At 41.3% G+C, this 17,009-nt stretch overlaps 4 protein-coding genes and 1 pseudogene across 5 annotated transcripts; 2 read left to right on the top strand and 3 right to left on the bottom strand.

Moving 5' to 3' along the window:
• The first annotated feature begins 4,781 nt into the window (after positions 1 to 4,781).
• On the top strand, positions 4,782 to 7,047 carry LOC149392529 (HMG (high mobility group) box protein with ARID/BRIGHT DNA-binding domain-containing protein). 2 transcript variants are annotated; one of them, XM_089620392.1, is made up of 6 exons: positions 4,782 to 5,134; positions 5,227 to 5,305; positions 5,380 to 5,542; positions 5,627 to 5,725; positions 6,241 to 6,581; positions 6,684 to 7,047. In XM_089620392.1, the coding sequence occupies exons 1-6, from the start codon at positions 4,992 to 4,994 to the stop codon at positions 6,798 to 6,800; spliced, it is 942 nt and encodes a 313-aa protein (XP_089476518.1). In that variant the 5' UTR covers positions 4,782 to 4,991; the 3' UTR covers positions 6,801 to 7,047. The 2 variants fall into 2 exon arrangements, with proteins under 2 accessions (XP_089476518.1, XP_089476517.1); XM_089620391.1 differs by having other exon boundaries at positions 4,783 to 5,134; positions 6,235 to 6,581.
• A 102-nt stretch (positions 7,048 to 7,149) lies between these two features.
• Positions 7,150 to 8,312, bottom strand: LOC149392528 (Ubiquitin-like superfamily protein). Its single transcript, XM_089619246.1, has 4 exons — positions 7,995 to 8,312; positions 7,776 to 7,881; positions 7,586 to 7,685; positions 7,150 to 7,476 (listed from the first exon to the last, which is right to left on the bottom strand). Exons 1-4 carry the CDS (start codon positions 8,233 to 8,235, stop codon positions 7,381 to 7,383), a joined length of 543 nt encoding a protein of 180 aa, XP_089475372.1. The 5' UTR covers positions 8,236 to 8,312; the 3' UTR covers positions 7,150 to 7,380.
• A 62-nt stretch (positions 8,313 to 8,374) lies between these two features.
• Positions 8,375 to 9,425, bottom strand: LOC149392527 (glutathione S-transferase PARB-like). The gene is made up of 3 exons (XM_089619245.1): positions 9,210 to 9,425; positions 9,065 to 9,113; positions 8,375 to 8,985 (listed from the first exon to the last, which is right to left on the bottom strand). Exons 1-3 carry the CDS (start codon positions 9,360 to 9,362, stop codon positions 8,531 to 8,533), a joined length of 657 nt encoding a protein of 218 aa, XP_089475371.1. The 5' UTR covers positions 9,363 to 9,425; the 3' UTR covers positions 8,375 to 8,530.
• An 88-nt stretch (positions 9,426 to 9,513) lies between these two features.
• Positions 9,514 to 12,297, bottom strand: LOC149392526 (mechanosensitive ion channel protein 8-like). Its single transcript, XM_089619244.1, has 5 exons — positions 11,007 to 12,297; positions 10,802 to 10,925; positions 10,432 to 10,725; positions 10,149 to 10,354; positions 9,514 to 10,073 (listed from the first exon to the last, which is right to left on the bottom strand). Exons 1-5 carry the CDS (start codon positions 12,080 to 12,082, stop codon positions 9,752 to 9,754), a joined length of 2,022 nt encoding a protein of 673 aa, XP_089475370.1. The 5' UTR covers positions 12,083 to 12,297; the 3' UTR covers positions 9,514 to 9,751.
• A 1,321-nt stretch (positions 12,298 to 13,618) lies between these two features.
• LOC149392525 (ornithine decarboxylase pseudogene) lies at positions 13,619 to 15,015 on the top strand (annotated as a pseudogene).
• The last annotated feature ends 1,994 nt before the right edge of the window (positions 15,016 to 17,009 follow it).

The following is a 17,009-nucleotide window of genomic DNA, read 5'->3' as shown; positions in this document are numbered from 1 at the left end:
TCCTTTCTTGTCCACGAGCAATACAACCCTCGGGTTGAGTCATATAAATCTCTTCTTCGAGATCTCCATTAAGGAAAGCAGTTTTTACATCCATTTGATGAATTTCTAAATTTCGTAATACAGCAAATGCAATTATCAATCTTATGGATGTTATTCTCGTCACGGGAGAATATGTATCAAAGTAGTCCAACCCTTCTTGTTGTCTATACCCTTTGATTACAAGTCTTGCTTTGTACTTATCAATAGTACCATCGACTTTCATCTTCCTCGTGAAGATCCACTTAGAACCAAGTGTTTTACTTCCAGGAGGAAGGTCAACCAACTCCCAAGTATGGTTTTGCAAGATAGAATCTATCTCACTTCTTATGGCATCTTTCCATAAATGACCCTCAACAGAGTTTACAGCCTCCTTGTAGGTTTGAGGTGGAGCCTCTAGCATATAGGTCAGAAAATCAGAACCAAATGATTTTTCTACCCTTGCTCGTTTGCTTCGTCTAGGTCCTTCGGACTCTGTCTCGTCCCCAGACTCGTCATTATTTTCTTGAGTTATTTCCTCAAAATCGTCAAGAAATTGGTTTGATGAACTGGGTACATCTTCCTTAGACTTATAAGGAAACACATGTTCAAAGAACGAAGCAGTTTTAGATTCCATAATTGAATCTTTGTGTATATCGGGGTTTTTCGAGTCATACACAATGAATCTATATGCGTTACTATGTTGTGCATATCCAATGAAGACACAATCTACAGTTTTTGGTCCTATCTTCATTTTCTTTGGAGGAGGCGCCATCACTTTGGCTAAGCACCCCCACATTCGCAAATATTTATAGGAAGGTCTTTTTCCTTTAAATAACTCAGACGGAGACTTATCCTCCTTCTTTCGGGGTATCCTGTTCAAAAGGAAATTTGCAGACAAAATTGCTTCCCCCCACATTTCTTGGGGTAACCCAGAACTCAACAACATCGCATTCATCATCTCTTTGAGTGTGCGATTCTTTCGTTCGGCAACTCCGTTTGATTGAGGAGAATAAGGAGGAGTGACTTCGTGAATAATACCATGTTGTGCACAAAACGCCCCAAAAGGCTCAATATATTCTCCTCCTCGGTCACTTCGGACCTTTTTAATTTTCTTATTAAGTTGATTCTCAACTTCTAATTTGAACATGGTAAATTTCTCAATTGCCTCATCTTTGCTCTTAAGCAAGTAAACATAACAATATTTTGTACAATCGTCAATAAAAGTCACAAAATATTTATTACCCCCTCTTGTTGGCATGAACTTTAAATCACATAAATCGGTATGGATTAAGTCAAGAGGTTCGCTATTTCTTTCAACATTATGGAAAGATGTTCTCGTTAATTTTGCTTCAACACAAATTTCACATTTATGTTTTGAGTCAATATTAAACTTTGGAATGCAATCCAAGTTAATTAATTTTCTCAACGTGTCATAATTCACATGACCTAGTCTACCATGCCATAAATTAAATGACTCAATCATATAAGCGGAAGAATTCTTCTTATTAATCTCATTGGCCTTTATGGCAATTACATTCATCTTGAACATCCCATTCTTAATATAGCCTTTGCCCACATACATCCCATTCTTAGATAGTACAACTTTTTGAGACTCTAAAACCATTCTAAACCCATGGTTACATAGCACAGTTCCAGAGATGAGATTCTTCCTTATATCGGGCACATAGAGCACGTTCGTGAGCTTTAACTCCTTCCCAGATGTCATCTTCAGAAGGACGTCGCCTTTTCCCTTGACGTCAGAGGTGGCAGAGTTGCCCATGAACAACTTCTCTCCATCTTCCATCGGCTCGAAGGTGGAGAAGGAGTTTCTATCAGAGCATATGTGGCGGGTTGCTCCAGAATCCAGCCACCACTCCTTGGGGTTCGAGTCCACCATGTTCACCTCGGAGACCACAGCGACGAGGAGTTCATCATCGCCCTCCACGACATTGGCCTCCTTCTTCTTCTTTGGCTTCCTACAATCGGTAGCACGGTGACCTTCTTTGTTACAGTTGAAGCATTTCCCAACGAATTTTTGTTGATGCTTCTTCTTCTTGAACGTCCCTCCTTTTGGCCCAAGCTTGTGGGCGGGTTTCTTTCCCCTCGAGCTCTCGCCATGTTCAATGACGTTGGCCTTCTCGGAGTGGATCTTGAACCTCTTGTCGGAGCCACGGTTGTCTTCTTCAATTCGGAGACGGACAACAAGGTCTTCAAAACTCATCTCCTTTCGCTTGTGCTTGAGATAGTTTTTGAAGTCCTTCCACCCTGCGGGTAGTTTCTCGATGGCAGAGGCAACTTGGAATGACTCGCTAATTGTCATTCCCTCGGCATGAATCTCGTGGATGATAAGTTGCAGCTCTTGGACTTGACTCACCACGGTCTTCGAATCCACCATTTGAAAATCGAGGAAGCGGCCCACGATATACTTCTTAGAGCCCGCGTCTTCGGTTTTGTATTTCCGATCCAGTGATTCCCAAAGCTCTTTGGAGGAGCGTTTGGAGCTATACACATTGTACAGCGAGTCGTTGAGACTATTCATCACGGAATTCCGACACAAGTAGTCGGAATCCTTCCATGCGCTAAACGCCATTAGCACATCACGATCGGTTTCGTCCTCGCGAGGAGTCGGTGGATCTTCGGTCAGGAACCGTGCAAGACCGAGCGTTGTCAAGTAGAACAACATCTTTTGTTGCCAACGTTTGAAGTTCAACCCCGTGAACTTCTCGGGCTTCTCGGCCGGAATGACGGTGGGCACGCGTGCCACAGAACCGCTTGGACCGTTCATGGCCATAGAAGCCATTGGTTGGACAAGACCCGCAGGTCCGTTCCCGGCCGTAGCCGCCATCGAGTCTTGACCCAAGGTCACAGGAATTTGACCAAACATCATGGTCGTCGGGGTGCTCACCACGGAGGGATTCTCGGCGAGGCTCCCATCACCAGTCACATTCGTCGTGTCGTTAGCGTTAGTCATCTTTTCTACAAGAGAAACCAACGAATATTAGTAACGAATAAACCAAAACCGGGGAAAAAAAAATATTCTGGAAAACTTTTCTTCCTCGCAGGCTGTCTTAAAAAAAAAAAATAAAAGCTTCAAGATTGTTAGCAATATTAATAAAATATTGATAGGAAAATTACAAGACACATGCAAGGAAATTAAAAAGAAAATAAACCGGAATAGCAACAGAAAACAAGGAAAGGTCGAGGCCCGTTTGACGGTTTCCTTGAAGCTTTTATCGCCCTCCCACGGGTGCTGGATTTCGTGAGCGAAAGCCTCCCAGGATACAACGACTTCAAGACGAGCAATGCACCACAAAACTCGGCTTCGGCGAACTAGAACCAGAGCGTCAGAACCTATCACCAGACTACAAAACAAAACAATTTCAAAGAGAGGGAGAGAGGAGTGTTCTCGGATCTCTCTAGAATGAGAGACTCGAAGGCCTTTTATAGCCGAGCAAGCAGAGGAGGTTCCGAATTTGAACCATCTAAAACGTTCAGCCATAACCTCCAATTAATACATTAATGCTCATTACTGCTCACTAACTCTGCAGGTTTTGAACGTGAGCAGCCTTGGAAGCTCGCCCAAAAACGTCTCCATTAAGTCTCCTTTATTCTCCAGAATAAAGACACACGTAATGCATTTATCCCATGCAGACATTTAATCCCATGCAGAATAAATTAATTCCCAACATAACACAAAGGTTATGTTATGGAATTAAAAGAAATCGTAAGTGAACTTTGCAATAAAAAGTTAAGGGTAAGCCCAAAGAGCCCAAGGCCCAAGCCCAAGCCCGAGACCGAGACATTCCCGAAACCCGAAACCCGGGCCCGGGTCCGGGCCGGGCCCGGCCCGGCTCGGCTCGGCGGCGGCGCGCGTGTGTGTGCGCGCGCGTGAGGGGTTAAGAGATAACCCACACACACTCTCCTCTCTTGCACTTGCTTGACCACTAAAGAGAGAGGATGGTATATAAACACTACCACAACACACTTACCCAACCCATGTGAGACTTTTGCAATTCACTTTATTTCCACATGACTAATGTGTTCTTTAAGCATACTTTGAGCATCAATTTCTCATTCATTATAGTAATGATTTTGGCAAATAAATAATCAATCTTATACCCAACGCAACGAGGAATAAGAATACGCAAGAATTAACAAATTCCGATGAGTGGACCCCACTCAAATATTAGCCACAAATAATCTATTTACTTGTAAATAAAGCTTACTATTTACAATTCTTCCAACAAAAGAATAACAAAAAAATGAAAAAGATATCTCAAGTCTCAACCAAGGAGGAGAGGCGAGGTTTATTTTACATAAATAAATTTAATATATATGCTTGGAACAGAATTGGAGTTAAACGGATACAATTATGACCCACCAAAAGCAAGTCAACGTCTAAGATGGTCAGTCAGTGACATGAGCTTACGATGAAATTTGTTCGCAGTAGATAAAATCCGAGAAGCCTAAAATCCAAATAAAATCAGATATCTAGTTGCAGATGTACGCTAAAGATTTGGTTCAGAAACGAGCTAGTTTAGATGAGAAACAGGAAAGTGTATGTCTCTCTAGGGACTGATTAGTGAAATGAAACGAACTCAGTTTTATTTTTCAAATGGCACAGAAATTTGTCAGAGTTGGAGTGACACGAGACGAGGGAAAGGGTAAAAAAAAGAGTAATTATGAGGGTGTTCAACAGTGACCCGTGAGAAATTAAATTAAATGTTAATAGCATTATAATTTAAGGGCAGAAGAGAGATTGAAAGAAAAGCCAATTCTGTGTAACCGTTACTTTCCCACGCGTCCAATCCCCATTTCTTCTCTTCTCAGCTTTGGTCAGACTAATTTACTGTCTCCCTTAATTACTCTCTCTCCCAACTTCTTAAATAAAGTAAATAAATTCCATTTACTCATGACACAATAATATACTTTTTCTTATTAAGAAGAAGAGACCCATTTTTGTGTTGTGCTTGATGTTTAGTGTCCACAAAAAAGAGAGAAAGAAAGATATGAACTATCCCACACCACTTGCTTCTCATGAAGAGGTTGTGAAAGACCCAACCGTGTTTTGGGACACTCTCAGGCGTTTCCATTTTCTCATGAACACCAAATTTATGTGAGTCCTTCTTCTTCTTATTGCCAACGTATTGCTTTGCGTTCATTTATTAATATTATTCATGTTGGGTTACTTTTTGGGAATATTTAAAGGATTCCTGTGATTGGAGGGAAGGAGCTTGATTTGCATATCTTGTACGTTGAGGTCACAAGAAGAGGTGGTTTTGAAAAGGTTTGTCTTGTCTCTCAATTTTTTTTTTTTTTGGGTTACAGTACAAGGATTATTTAAAGTGAAATAAAGTATAGGTTGTTGAAGAGAAAAAATGGAGGGAAGTGGGAAGTATATTCATGTTCTCTCCAACGACAACGAGCGCTTCGTTTGTGCTGAGGAAACACTATTCCACTCTTCTTTACCATTACGAGCAAGTCTACTTCTTTCATGCCCAAGGTCCTCTTTCCACTCCAACAGGTATTCATTTCTCTCTCATCTCTTTTCTTTTAAATATTCTCTCTCAGTCTCTCTCTAAATAAATTAGTTATTGTTGGTCCACAGTTTCATCTCCTCTTAGCAACCGCTCATGCAAACCCGAATTGGCTCTTGTTCAATACTCTCCAAACACAACCAACCATTCTCAAGCTTCTCACATTGAAGGTATGGCTTGTATTTTTCTAATTTAATTCACCCTATTTTTGGTATTGTCCTTTCAAGGTCAACAATTTCAAACACTCCTCTGAATTCTCTGCACTTTCTTTATATATCAACTCATTCTTTATCAGGCTTTGTTCTACTATTATTATATCCTTTTTTTTTTCTTTTTTTTTTATATAGCTCGGAATTCTCTTTTCCTATTTGCCATTCATGTACATTGATGGGGTAGCCCAAAAAGGCCAAAAACTGAATTTTTCAATTTCTTTTTTTTTTTGGGTCCCACTTCTATCCTGTATTAAAAATTTGTGGCTGCTGTGCTGATTGTATAATAAACTTTATTTTTAATTCAATGTCACGGATTGTGACCATTGCTTTAGAGTACTTGAGTGTTTATTTTCCAAGTTCTCACTTATGTTTGATTATGGATTTGAATGTTTGAAAGGTTCATGGGGCTACTAATCATGAACTAGTTTAAACAATGTTTGATTATGGCATTTGAATATTTCTTCAAGGTATAGGGACGATTGAGGGGAAATTCGAGTGCGGGTATTTGGTAACGGTGCAATTGGGATCGGAGATTTTGAGCGGAGTTCTTTACCATCCGGAAGAGGAAGAAGGCCCGGCGGCCCAATCCAGCACCGCGCTCGTTCCCTTCACCGGGAAGCCTCGCCTCTCTCGCCGCAAAAGGCGAAGCAGAAGAAGAGGAGACCCGAACTATCCTAAGCCCAATCGCAGCGGATACAATTTCTTCTTCGCCGAGAAGCATTACAAGCTCAAATCTCTGTACCCGAGCAGAGAGCGCGAGTTCACCAAGATGATCGGAGAATCTTGGAGCAGCCTTAACCCCGAAGAGAGGATGGTAATCGATTGTTCTGTTTCGTTTGTTGTACCGATTAGCTTCTCGGGCTAATCGTCATTTGGTTCAATTTTTTTTTTTATTTTGTTTCCTTTTTCTTTTCAGGTTTATCAGAATATTGGGCTGAAGGATAAGGAAAGGTACAGGAGAGAGTTGAAAGAATATAAAGAGAGAATGACAATGGAAGTTGTTAGTAAAAATAGTAAACAAGGCAGCTATTAGAAATGAGAATTGAGAATTCAATTCACATCCAGGAAAAATGTAGACCATCCATCTATGTGATTGGCAAATAGTTCGCTAGCTATATATCATATATATATATGCTACATATATATCAAATGTTCTATTTTCCGAGTTGTCTACAATTTCCCTAGCTTGGTGCATTAAAGGGAATATAATCAAGTTATATGACCCAGATATTAATTAAGAACCTTGAATGCAAATTCTGGATCAACAGTTCTTCTGATGAATAGCTATTAGGTTGGTTGTATAGTTGGTAGTACACCCAAATAAAATTGTTTAATCAATCACTTTAGGAGTAGCCACACAGACACAGTATAGGGTTGGGTCAGATTTAAATATCCAATTAATAAACGTATTGGGAAACTGCAATCCAAGCTAACACAAAAATACTTATTTCCCTCTGAATAACAAACCTACTACATTTTATTTAACCAAGGCTTTTGAGAGATCTAAGAGTTCAGTCAATAAAGTTCGTAACTGACAAATTGCAAATTTGCAAGTGAGAAAATAACAAGTGGATAGATTTGTAAGAGAGCACATAGGTAAATATATAAAAAAATCATAGACGCTTGTTAAGGCCATGGAAGAAACGGTGTTTTCTACTCTTTGCATGCCTTCGAGTATTCTTTGAGACCACGTAAGGAATAAAATGTACCTACATAAACATAAGAATACATCTTTCAAACAAAAAAAAACATATAGATCTTAATGTGTTAGGATAATTCTTCAGAAATTATAAGAGAGAAAAAAAACTAAATAAAAACCTCGGAATTGCTGCGTATGCCAAAACCCTGAAGCTCAGCCATGTCATCAAGTAGCTTATCGTTACGGTACGACAAACAAAAGTTAGCCCAGACGTGTTTCCTACGACACCAAAATAATTAAAACGACAATAAGCAATATGTCATTTTATTGGGGCGAAAAGACATACACTACAAAGTTGTACAGGCAGACCAAGAAATTTGACGATGACCCATCTTTGATTGTTCGACATCGTTGACTTTCTTCTTGATGACAACCTTCAGATCCTTGACCGTCGCGTTATTCATCACCGCGACATCTATCTTCCACCAAAAGAAAAAAAAAAATAAAAAACACACAATCGAAACGAGTCGCAGATAAGGTGTTTGTGAAAATGCGTAGGTGAAAATAGGGAAAGAGTGTTGGGGGTACCGAACGAAAATCCGTCGAGTTTGAGGACGGAGATTCGCATGGCACTTCCGAGCTCGAGGCTGATGAGCGTGTCGACGTCCGTCAAAGTGGGTTTGGTTGGGACGTCGGAGAGAATTGGATCGGCGAGAAGAGCAGCGAGCGTCGAGTTCAGTTTGGCTTTCTTTATGTTGTTCGTGTTGTACCCTTCAACGTTGGACTCTTCTCCTTCGCCTTCTTCTTTCACCTTTGTACGAGATTCCATATTCAATATCGTGTTTTTGTTTTTTACTCTCTCACTTCTCTCTAAGTTTTTGCCCAAAGCAGCACAGATAATGTAAAGGGTTCGTAATCCCCTGAAATAATGAAAATATATAATAATTTTCACACGTGCGCTTGTAAAATTGTAAAGTGAACAAATTTTTTATTTTTCTTAATTTGTTTCGAGTTTTTAAGGCGGATAACAACAAAGGGATTACAATAAATACTGGTCTCATTGTCTCTTTGCTCAATAATACGACATCAGATTAATCAAAACGACAAAAAGAGAATCGAATCTGTCAAGCCCCCTTTTGGTGCATCGCAACGACCTCCTTCCAGGAATCACGCGAAGAGATCTCATCCCACCACCGCTTGACGTTCTTCCTTGACTCGAACATCTCGGCTCTGCCGGAGGCGACCAGGTAGTGAGCGTTGGGAAGGTGAGACAGGTCGGCGAGCGAGAACTCGTCTCCGGCCAAGTACCTGCTCTCCCCGAGCCTCCCCTCGTACACGTCAAGGACCTTGCCCAGCTTCTCGTCGCTCTGCCGAATCGCCGCCGCGTCTTGCTTGATCTTCATCCTCGGCGCGAACGCCAGCTGGAACACCAGCGCCGAGCTCGGCGGGTTGAAGCTCTGCCCCTCCGCCTCCACCCACTGATCTATCGACGCCTTCGCTAAATGGTTCGTTCCGTACAGCCCTCTGTTCCCTCTCTCCTCGTGCTTCTCGCAGATGTACCGGCATATCGATCTCGACTCTGACTCGACCATCAACAACACTCAGAAACACTGTTGTGTAAGATATTCAATCATGGATGGAGAGAGAGAGAAACGTACCGAATAGGGAAATGCTGTCGTCTTGAAACGCCGGTACTTGCCCGAATGGCTGACACAGACAAGCGGAGATAGGGGTGGTTCGGATTCAGAGAGAGGGTTTTCTGAGTCGAATCGTATTGTGTGTTTCAGAAGAAGATAAGATTACCTGGATTTTGAGGTACTCGGGCTTCTTGTGCTCGCCTTTCGCCATGTTGACCGACACGAGCTTGAAGTCAACGTCCTTCTCGATGAGACAAGCCAAGACTCTCGACACCGCCGTCGACATTGGTGGTCCGTACACTTTCACCGGAGTCGCCATTGCATATGAGAGAGAGAGAGAGAGAGAGAGAGAGTCTTGTTTTAAGCCATACAAAAAGCTTGAAACTTTATCCCTTACTTGGGAACATGGCACACTGGAATTGGGACCACATCTACAGGAAACTTTAATTTTATGACTAGAGACTTCTTTAGGGAGATTAACACAAATTTAATGGGTGCGTTAAGCTTTTCTTTTCAGTTGCTTTCTGAATAAACAACGAATTAAAAATACATAGAACTGTACAGGTCTAGCAGTAACTTCTTCGGGAAGTAATAGTTCTTTTGAAACAACATTGCACAAAGTGAAGAATTTTTATTAGAGCCTGAAGCTGGAAACAGAAAATCGATCATACAGAGAACACGATTTCACTATAACTTGTTGGCCATGGACTAGAAAGCAGAACTGGTGTATGAATTATTGATCATTCGATTAGCCGCAAAGAAAGCTGTCCAATTCGCAGCAGAAGTGTCGCAGAAAGTGGAACCGGGGAAGAAGCTCTGAGCGCTGTTGACATGTGGCGGTACCATCCAATACTCGATATCAACCTCCTTCAAAATCTTGACCATCTCTTCAACCAAAAGCCCTCTTGAATCCTCGTGCTTTACTCTGTGAGTAACGCTCAATGAAAGCCTCACTCTGTTCAACCCTTCGATGCCGCGCATTATCAAAGTCGTCTCTGAATGCCAATGGTCGCTTCTACTTTCGACATACCTACAGTTAAACCAAACCAGAAATTAGTATTTATCATATTACAAGTACATGGTTTGAGATTAAGAATTCTAAAACCTTTTTATTTTTTCTTTCATGGTAGCTATCTTCTCCAACGGAGTTGAAATGTGGACGCAAAATTCGACTGTCGAGTCTCCTATATCAGGGCTGCGATAGTGATTGATGATGGGCTTCTTGGCTAGAACGCAGTTCGGATAGATGATCTTTTCGTCGTCGTTCCTCATGAAGACTGTTGTTAGGATGTTCATTTCTTCAACCACCATCTGAGAAATCAACACATGTAGTTACTACGACGACGGTCTCCTATGTTTTGATTCGCGATAAAAGATCTTTTTTTTACCTGAACTCCGTCTACTTCGCACCGGTCTCCTATGTCAAACGGGTGCACTACAAACAAGAAGATGGTTGCTTCGAAGACTGTTTTGAGTGTGTTTCCGAAGATGAACGCGGCTAGAAGTAGCTGCGAGCTTATGAAGACGAGAAAATGGGTGATCGGAATCCCGAGTATGAAAAGCGACATAATCACGATCGCGATTCCTACAATGAAGCTCAACATTCTGTGAAGTTCCTCCACAGCTGTTTTCGTGTCGTTTAGAGACAGTGCAAGTGCTCGTCTCTCTCTCAGCGCATGAATCTATTTCGTGGCATAATTCACTCATTCATGTATAAAGAAGAAAAAAAGTTTTGAACTTTGAGACATGGGAATTTACCACCCAATCATTCAAAGCAGACTTGGAAATTTCTTGATTTTCCGCTTCTACTCCGAAGTGACACATAGTCTTGGTAGCCTCATCTTTACTCATAAAAGGCATCAAATCATCCAGGTAAATATATCTGTCACCAAAAAAAACAAGCATGATATTATACGAGATCCGAAAAGAAATGACAGAAGAAGAGACAGATTCGTAAACATACTGAGACCCGGGCTTGGCTACTCTGGCGAAAATTTTCCTGGCCGCTTCTTTTGCCTGACGTTCGGTCTTGATGTGCAGAGATGAGTCGTCTCCGGCGTCGGAGTTCAATATTCGCTCGTCGAGAGTGGTCAACGCGCCGTGCCGAATCGTGTTGACCATCATCCTCATATTCCAAGCCGACACGTTCTCGTGACTCAGCTTTTGCAGACGCCCGATCGGTATCTTATGCTCTTTACTCCTCTGAAGAAGATTCTCCCGAAGCTCACCGGCGGCGCGATCGTGGCCGTCGATCCGCGTCATCATCGGAGGGCCCGAGAGCGTCTCGACCACGAACTGGTTGAACAGAGCCTCCTGAATCCTCTCAAAGAAGTTGCTGACGTGGAACGAGAGAGCCAGAACTTTGAGGACGAGCGTCTTCAGAAGCCAGAAGAGAGTGGCGACCAAGAAGCAGATCAGAACCTTGGTCACGTAAGGCAAGACTCTGTTTCCGGCGACTCTCTGGTGGAATAGGAAGTGCCACGTCAGCAGAACGATCCCGAGCCACAGGCAGCTCTGAACGGACCTTCTGAGGCCGTACACCAAATAGAGGACCCTTTTCTTGAGGAGGAAGTTTCTCTCGATGAACACGACGGCCAACCGAATTCCCCAACCGGAGACCAAGTGGCCGCAGATCAGAGCCAGAACCAGAACCTCCCATTTCCACAGTGGAAGCTCCCACAGCTTTTGCCTCTTCAGAATCGGAACGCAGAGGCTAAAACCCAACGCCGATACGATTACGGCGAGGATTAGGCACTGGAGAAGCGTGAATGTGGTGAGCTTGGCTCGCTTGTATTCGTCGGGGTTTTCATCGCCGTCTTCTTCTTCGTAGAAAGAATCGCCGTCGTCGGATTTCAGGCACGGCGATTCCTCGGGAGGGTCTCTCAGCCTCGACTGTATCTTCCTCAGCTGTGGCTTCCACGTGTTTCGCCGTGAAGGAGTAAATTCTGTCAGACTTCCGTTTGCACGGTCAGCGTTTCGGTGCCTCTCGATTTCGTGGTTGAAAATGTTGAAAATCAATTCTCCGTCTCCATTCGCCATTTTTGTTTTCTCTGTTCCAGGCGTTTCTCAAATTTTCATAATATTACTCATTTCGAACCATATTTGATTCTTCAGGGAGGAACTGTGATGGGAATCATTCTTTTTATTATCTTTCCCAATCCATTTTGTACTCGCTAGCGAACGAAATAATCCGTTTGATTTTCTCCATCCAAATTTGGTTGAGAATATTTTCTTGAAGCACATATGCCATTTTACTTGAGAAGATTTCCTTTCCACTAAACCTGATTGTCGAAGTTTTTATTCTCTTCTAGGCATTCATCTGAGTGAGAATCCCTTATTATAAGCGGTAACACGAAAAACACGTAGAAGAAAAATGGATAAAAACTACATTTCACAAGACTAAATTCAAGATATTTGTGGATAATCTTGCTTGAAATAAAATCTACAATTGATCGAGATTTTCAACTGTTTCAGTGTCTTTAAAAATTTAGAAAACACGAAGTTACATGTTGTATTATTATTATGAATATTACCATTCAACACAATTTTACTAAAATAAACTACAAATTAAATTTTTACTGATCTGTTAATAAATAAGTTGTAAAAAAATTATTATGTACTGATGAACAGAATTTAAAGCGAGACGCAACTAGACAATAACTGATCTGTTAATAAATGAAGTTCCTCCACAGCTGTTTTCGTGTCGTTTCCGAATGATCAATACATTTTTGTTTAATATTTTAGGCTACATAAGAGGTAAGAGATGTCATGGCTTTATTTTTATATTTTTTTTGAGGTAACAAGATGTTGTGGTTTTATTTTCCTTAGTTAATTTTGTATGATTTTCTGATTTTCTTTTTTCAAACGGCACAATTAATAATTATAACCGTTAATGATATATTGGATTTTCAATTTTTTTGGATTTATGCACAACTAATAATCGTTAATTATTGTTCATCGAGTGTATAAGGGAAGCGGCTATTTAATTTGTGGGATCTTAATTACTTTTTTTTTATGTTTGAAAATAAACAATTAAGAGGATATGGGTAAATGACTAACATGTCATGGCTAATTAATTAAAACTTTTAAAACGTCAATTATATTAAAAGACGTTTTTAATGAGTATACTCAATCCGATACGCTTTTTTTCAATAGGTAAACAAGTATATTCGACCTAGTATCCATTTTTTAAGCGGGTAACGGATATCGAGTATAACATTTTATACCCGCTTGTCTGGCGGGTATATTCGTCATCCGTTCAATCCGCCTAAAAATCGGATAAACGGGTACGAGCTGTAACGGGTAAAAAATTGAAACGGGACGGGTAATAAAATAGGTGTACAGGTAATTCCTACGGGTTGTTATGTGGTTGTTGGCTTTGCTTGCGCCTATTTATTACGATAAAATAAAACCAAGGACGTTGATTGTTTAATAAATTTTGAATTTAGACCTTTAGCTGGGCTGGGCGGGCAATTCATTAATATCTCTCTATGTCATAAATAGTTTTTGTAATATCTCTGTGTCGTTATTAATTGCATATATATAGTTAGTAGTCTTAGTACGTAGCATACACTTGAGTAAGACATATTGTAACTTACAACTCACCAGAATGGTTATGTTCAATCTCTCTTCCAATTCCACAAATAAGAGCCTCGAGCCTCTTCTGGAAGCACCCACAATGAAAGGCAAAGTAAAGCCTTTCCTCAAAGATGAACTTACTCACTTCATTCACTCCCTCGTTCTCAACGAACACCACACCCATGACCCATTCTACGTCCTCGATCTCACCGTCGTTTCAAAACTCATGGACACGTGGACGAACTCTCTCCCAGGCGTACGGCCTTTCTACGCCGTCAAATGCAATCCCGACCCTGCTTTCCTCGCCGTCATGGCCGAGCTCGGCTCCGGCTTCGACTGCGCAAGCCGAGCCGAGATCGAGTCCGTCTTGGCCCTCGGAGTCGACCCCAGCCGCATCGTCTTCGCCAACCCTTGCAAGCCCGGCTCCCACATCCAGTTCGCCGCCTCCGTCGGCGTTGACCTGACCACGTTTGACTCGGTCAACGAGGTCGAAAAGATCCGAGAGTTCCACCCGAAAAGTTCTCTCCTCCTCCGGATCAAGTCGCCGGAGGACGGAGAAGCCGACTGGCCTCTGGATGCTAAATACGGCGCGCTCCCGGAGGAAGTCGAGCCGCTTCTGAGAGCGGCTCAGGCGGCTCGGCTTCCGGTGATCGGCGTGGCGTTCCACATCGGAAGCGGCGCTTCCAACACTCGAGCGTACGGCTCCGCCATAGAAGCCGCGAGGGCGGTGTTCGAAACGGCGGCTCGGCTCGGGATGGCTCCGATGACTGTGCTGGACGTCGGCGGCGGCTTCGTTCCCGGCTCCAAGTTTGAAGAGGCGGCTTCGGCTATCAGGACGGCTCTAGAGGCTCACTTTTCTGGCGTCGAGGTGAGCGTGGTGGGTGAGCCGGGGAGATTCTTCACGGAGGTGTCGCTCACGCTCGCGGCGAGCGTGATAGGGAAGCGCGTGAGGGGAGAGACCAGGGAGTATTGGATCAGCGACGGCATTTACGGGTCGCTGATGACCAGCGTGGTGTTGGAGAAGGCGAATCTCACGTGCATGGTTGTCGCGTGCAAGTCAAACCCTAGGAACCTGGGATGCGAAGGAGCTGAGGTGTACAGCTCGACGGTGTTCGGACCGACCTGCGACGCGCTAGATACGTTGATGAAAGCTCACTTGCTACCTGAGCTTGAAGTCAACGATTGGCTTTTGTTTCCGAACATGGGTGCTTATTGCTCGTCTCTCAAGTCAACCTTCAACGGCCTTCACACCCAGCCATATTCCACCTACTTAGCCTACTCTAAATGATCCTACGTACTTCTTAATCAATAATATTGGAAGACATTACTACTGTTATCTTCTTTATTGTTCTTATATGCATGTATTGAATTCTGGTACTTCAGATTTCTTTCAAGTGTGCTGTGTTCCACTAAAAAATTAGATGACTTATATCCTATATATCAAAACTTAGCTAATTTAAAATTTAAGCAAATGAGTTAAAAAAATTATGACTAGTATATCTTATACTGATTTGAGCAGCGCACATTATCAGAACGATGTGTTCATTAATAATATGAGTAGTTTAAAAAAAAATATATCGTGTAGGAACCAGCAAATTAATAAGGAGTACGTTGTATAACTTGTAACTAAATATATATTTTTTTTTTCTGACGTTCAGGTGATGATGATTATTTATTATATTTTTTTACTACTTAAAAAATGTGTGTGTATAAGTGTAACTGTGTGTGTATATATAATTATATATAAGAATAAATTAATTTAAATATCAAAATGCATGAAATCAAAATTTAAAAGTAATTTGTTGCTGCGCGGGTGTTGAGTGTTGTTATTCATCACTGCAAAATTTGTAGGGCCACTTTTGAAGATATGGACGGTATAATTCAAAGCTCATTATGATTAAGTATTATCTGCTACAACAAAACGACATTATGTTCTTCATACTGGTTGTTGAATTTTTTCCTTTCCTATTTATTACAATACTTTGTCAGTGTCTTATGGCCGTTGTCACTATGTTGTGTTTCGTTTTTGAGACATCTTCTAAATCATTCATTCCACTTTCGAATCCATAAAGAACCAAAAAAATACAACCTAATTAATAAACTCCACTAATAATTTCTAACCAAATTGCCATTGAACATTCCTAGTCAAAAAGCAAAAACAAATATTGGGCTAAAAATCTTTACCTAATACCTACTTAAGTATAAAGTATAACAAATAGTTCTTCATTTACATAAATCACGAGGCATTATGGAGCACTACTTAAGGTATTTTGGAGGTCATAGTACAATCATGACACGCAATAAATCAGTGCGTCGGTGCGCTCATATTTTTGAGCCAGTGCGACGCTCTAACGATGAAGTTGTTCGTTCTGAAACTTCATTTTTGTGCGCCTTTGAGCTGTTTGATCAAATTAAGTGACACAGAGATGGCTTCGAAATTAGCATAAAAAGCTAAATACCTCACTTATTGTCATTTTTTATAACCTCATAGTCTTTTTTTCTCTTATCATTTCTTTAACTTCTTAATTTCTTATTAAATCATTTTTGCTTGAAAAATTTTACATTTGCACCTTTGGTTTTCATGGTTTTTTTTTTTTTTTTAATGACTATAAGTATGAGCCAGAGATTTAAATACTTAAGGTTCTGATTTTATTTATTAGCCAGGGATTTTACTTATTGATTAATATCTTATTAATGTTTCAATACCGACTACCGATTAATTTCTTTAAATACTTATTGTTGTTGTTGTTGAACACATTCATGTTGTTGTTGTTATTGTCGTGCTCGTCGTTGTCGTCGTTGTTGTGTCTCCTCTTATTGTTCACGTTGTCGAGGTCGTGGAATTTGACTTCGACGTTGAGGTGGTGGTGGTGGTGGTGGTAAGTCTTCTTCTTCCTCCTCCTCCTCTTCTTCATTTGGATTTCGGGTTTCATCGTCATCTTCTTCTTCATTTGGATTTTGGGATTCACGATAATGTTGCTCGAATTCTTGAAATGCTTCATAAGCCACTTCGGATAGCGGAATTTGAGCTTGATAGGCTTGCTCGGGATCCATTTGAGGGTAGTATGACACTTGGGTGTTTGGAATTTCAGTGAATTCCGAATGGCCGAAAGTATGAGCAACATAATTTGGATCGAAAGACTATTGGATTTTTAGGTCGGGGGCGTTTTGAGACAAGTGCAACCAATTTTCTTCAAAACGGTGCATTCGTTCACCTCGGGAAGCTCTTCCCCTTCGACCTCCTCGGTTGTGGGATGAGGATACCATGAAAAATTGAAAGCGGTAAAGAGTATTAGAGATTAAAATCGAGAGAGTTTGAGAGTATTTGAGATTGAGATTGAGAGAATTTGAGAGAGTTTGAGAGAAAAGTGTGAAGAAAATGAATGAA

This window comes from Urtica dioica, chromosome 7 (assembly GCF_054948205.1).
Source record: "Urtica dioica subsp. dioica isolate 48M chromosome 7, U.dioica_male_clone48M_v1_H2, whole genome shotgun sequence".
Lineage (NCBI taxonomy): Eukaryota > Viridiplantae > Streptophyta > Magnoliopsida > Rosales > Urticaceae > Urtica > Urtica dioica.
Note: the sequence above shows the minus strand (reverse complement) of the source record. Positions and strands in the feature narration are given on the sequence as shown.

Bases quoted from the DNA above. Each gene is read 5' to 3' on its own strand.
- LOC149392529 (XM_089620391.1), top strand. From the start codon at position 4,992: ATGTTTAGTGTCCACAAAAAAGAGAGAAAGAAAGATATGAACTATCCC. The intron at 5,135-5,226 runs GTGAGTCCTTCT...GAATATTTAAAG, and splicing joins CTCATGAACACCAAATTTAT to GATTCCTGTGATTGGAGGGA. The intron at 5,543-5,626 runs GTATTCATTTCT...GTTGGTCCACAG, and splicing joins TCCTCTTTCCACTCCAACAG to TTTCATCTCCTCTTAGCAAC.
- LOC149392528 (XM_089619246.1), bottom strand. From the start codon at position 8,235: ATGGAATCTCGTACAAAGGTGAAAGAAGAAGGCGAAGGAGAAGAGTCC. The intron at 7,686-7,775 runs GTCTGCCTGTAC...TTGGTGTCGTAG, and splicing joins GGTCATCGTCAAATTTCTTG to GAAACACGTCTGGGCTAACT. The intron at 7,477-7,585 runs GTTTTTATTTAG...ATGTTTATGTAG, and splicing joins GCATACGCAGCAATTCCGAG to GTACATTTTATTCCTTACGT.
- LOC149392527 (XM_089619245.1), bottom strand. From the start codon at position 9,362: ATGGCGACTCCGGTGAAAGTGTACGGACCACCAATGTCGACGGCGGTG. The intron at 9,114-9,209 runs GTAATCTTATCT...TGTCTGTGTCAG, and splicing joins CCGAGTACCTCAAAATCCAG to CCATTCGGGCAAGTACCGGC. The intron at 8,986-9,064 runs GTACGTTTCTCT...TGGTCGAGTCAG, and splicing joins CGACAGCATTTCCCTATTCG to AGTCGAGATCGATATGCCGG.
- LOC149392526 (XM_089619244.1), bottom strand. From the start codon at position 12,082: ATGGCGAATGGAGACGGAGAATTGATTTTCAACATTTTCAACCACGAA. The intron at 10,726-10,801 runs GTAAATTCCCAT...GCCACGAAATAG, and splicing joins CTGCTTTGAATGATTGGGTG to ATTCATGCGCTGAGAGAGAG. The intron at 10,074-10,148 runs GTTTTAGAATTC...GTTTAACTGTAG, and splicing joins ATGAAAGAAAAAATAAAAAG to GTATGTCGAAAGTAGAAGCG.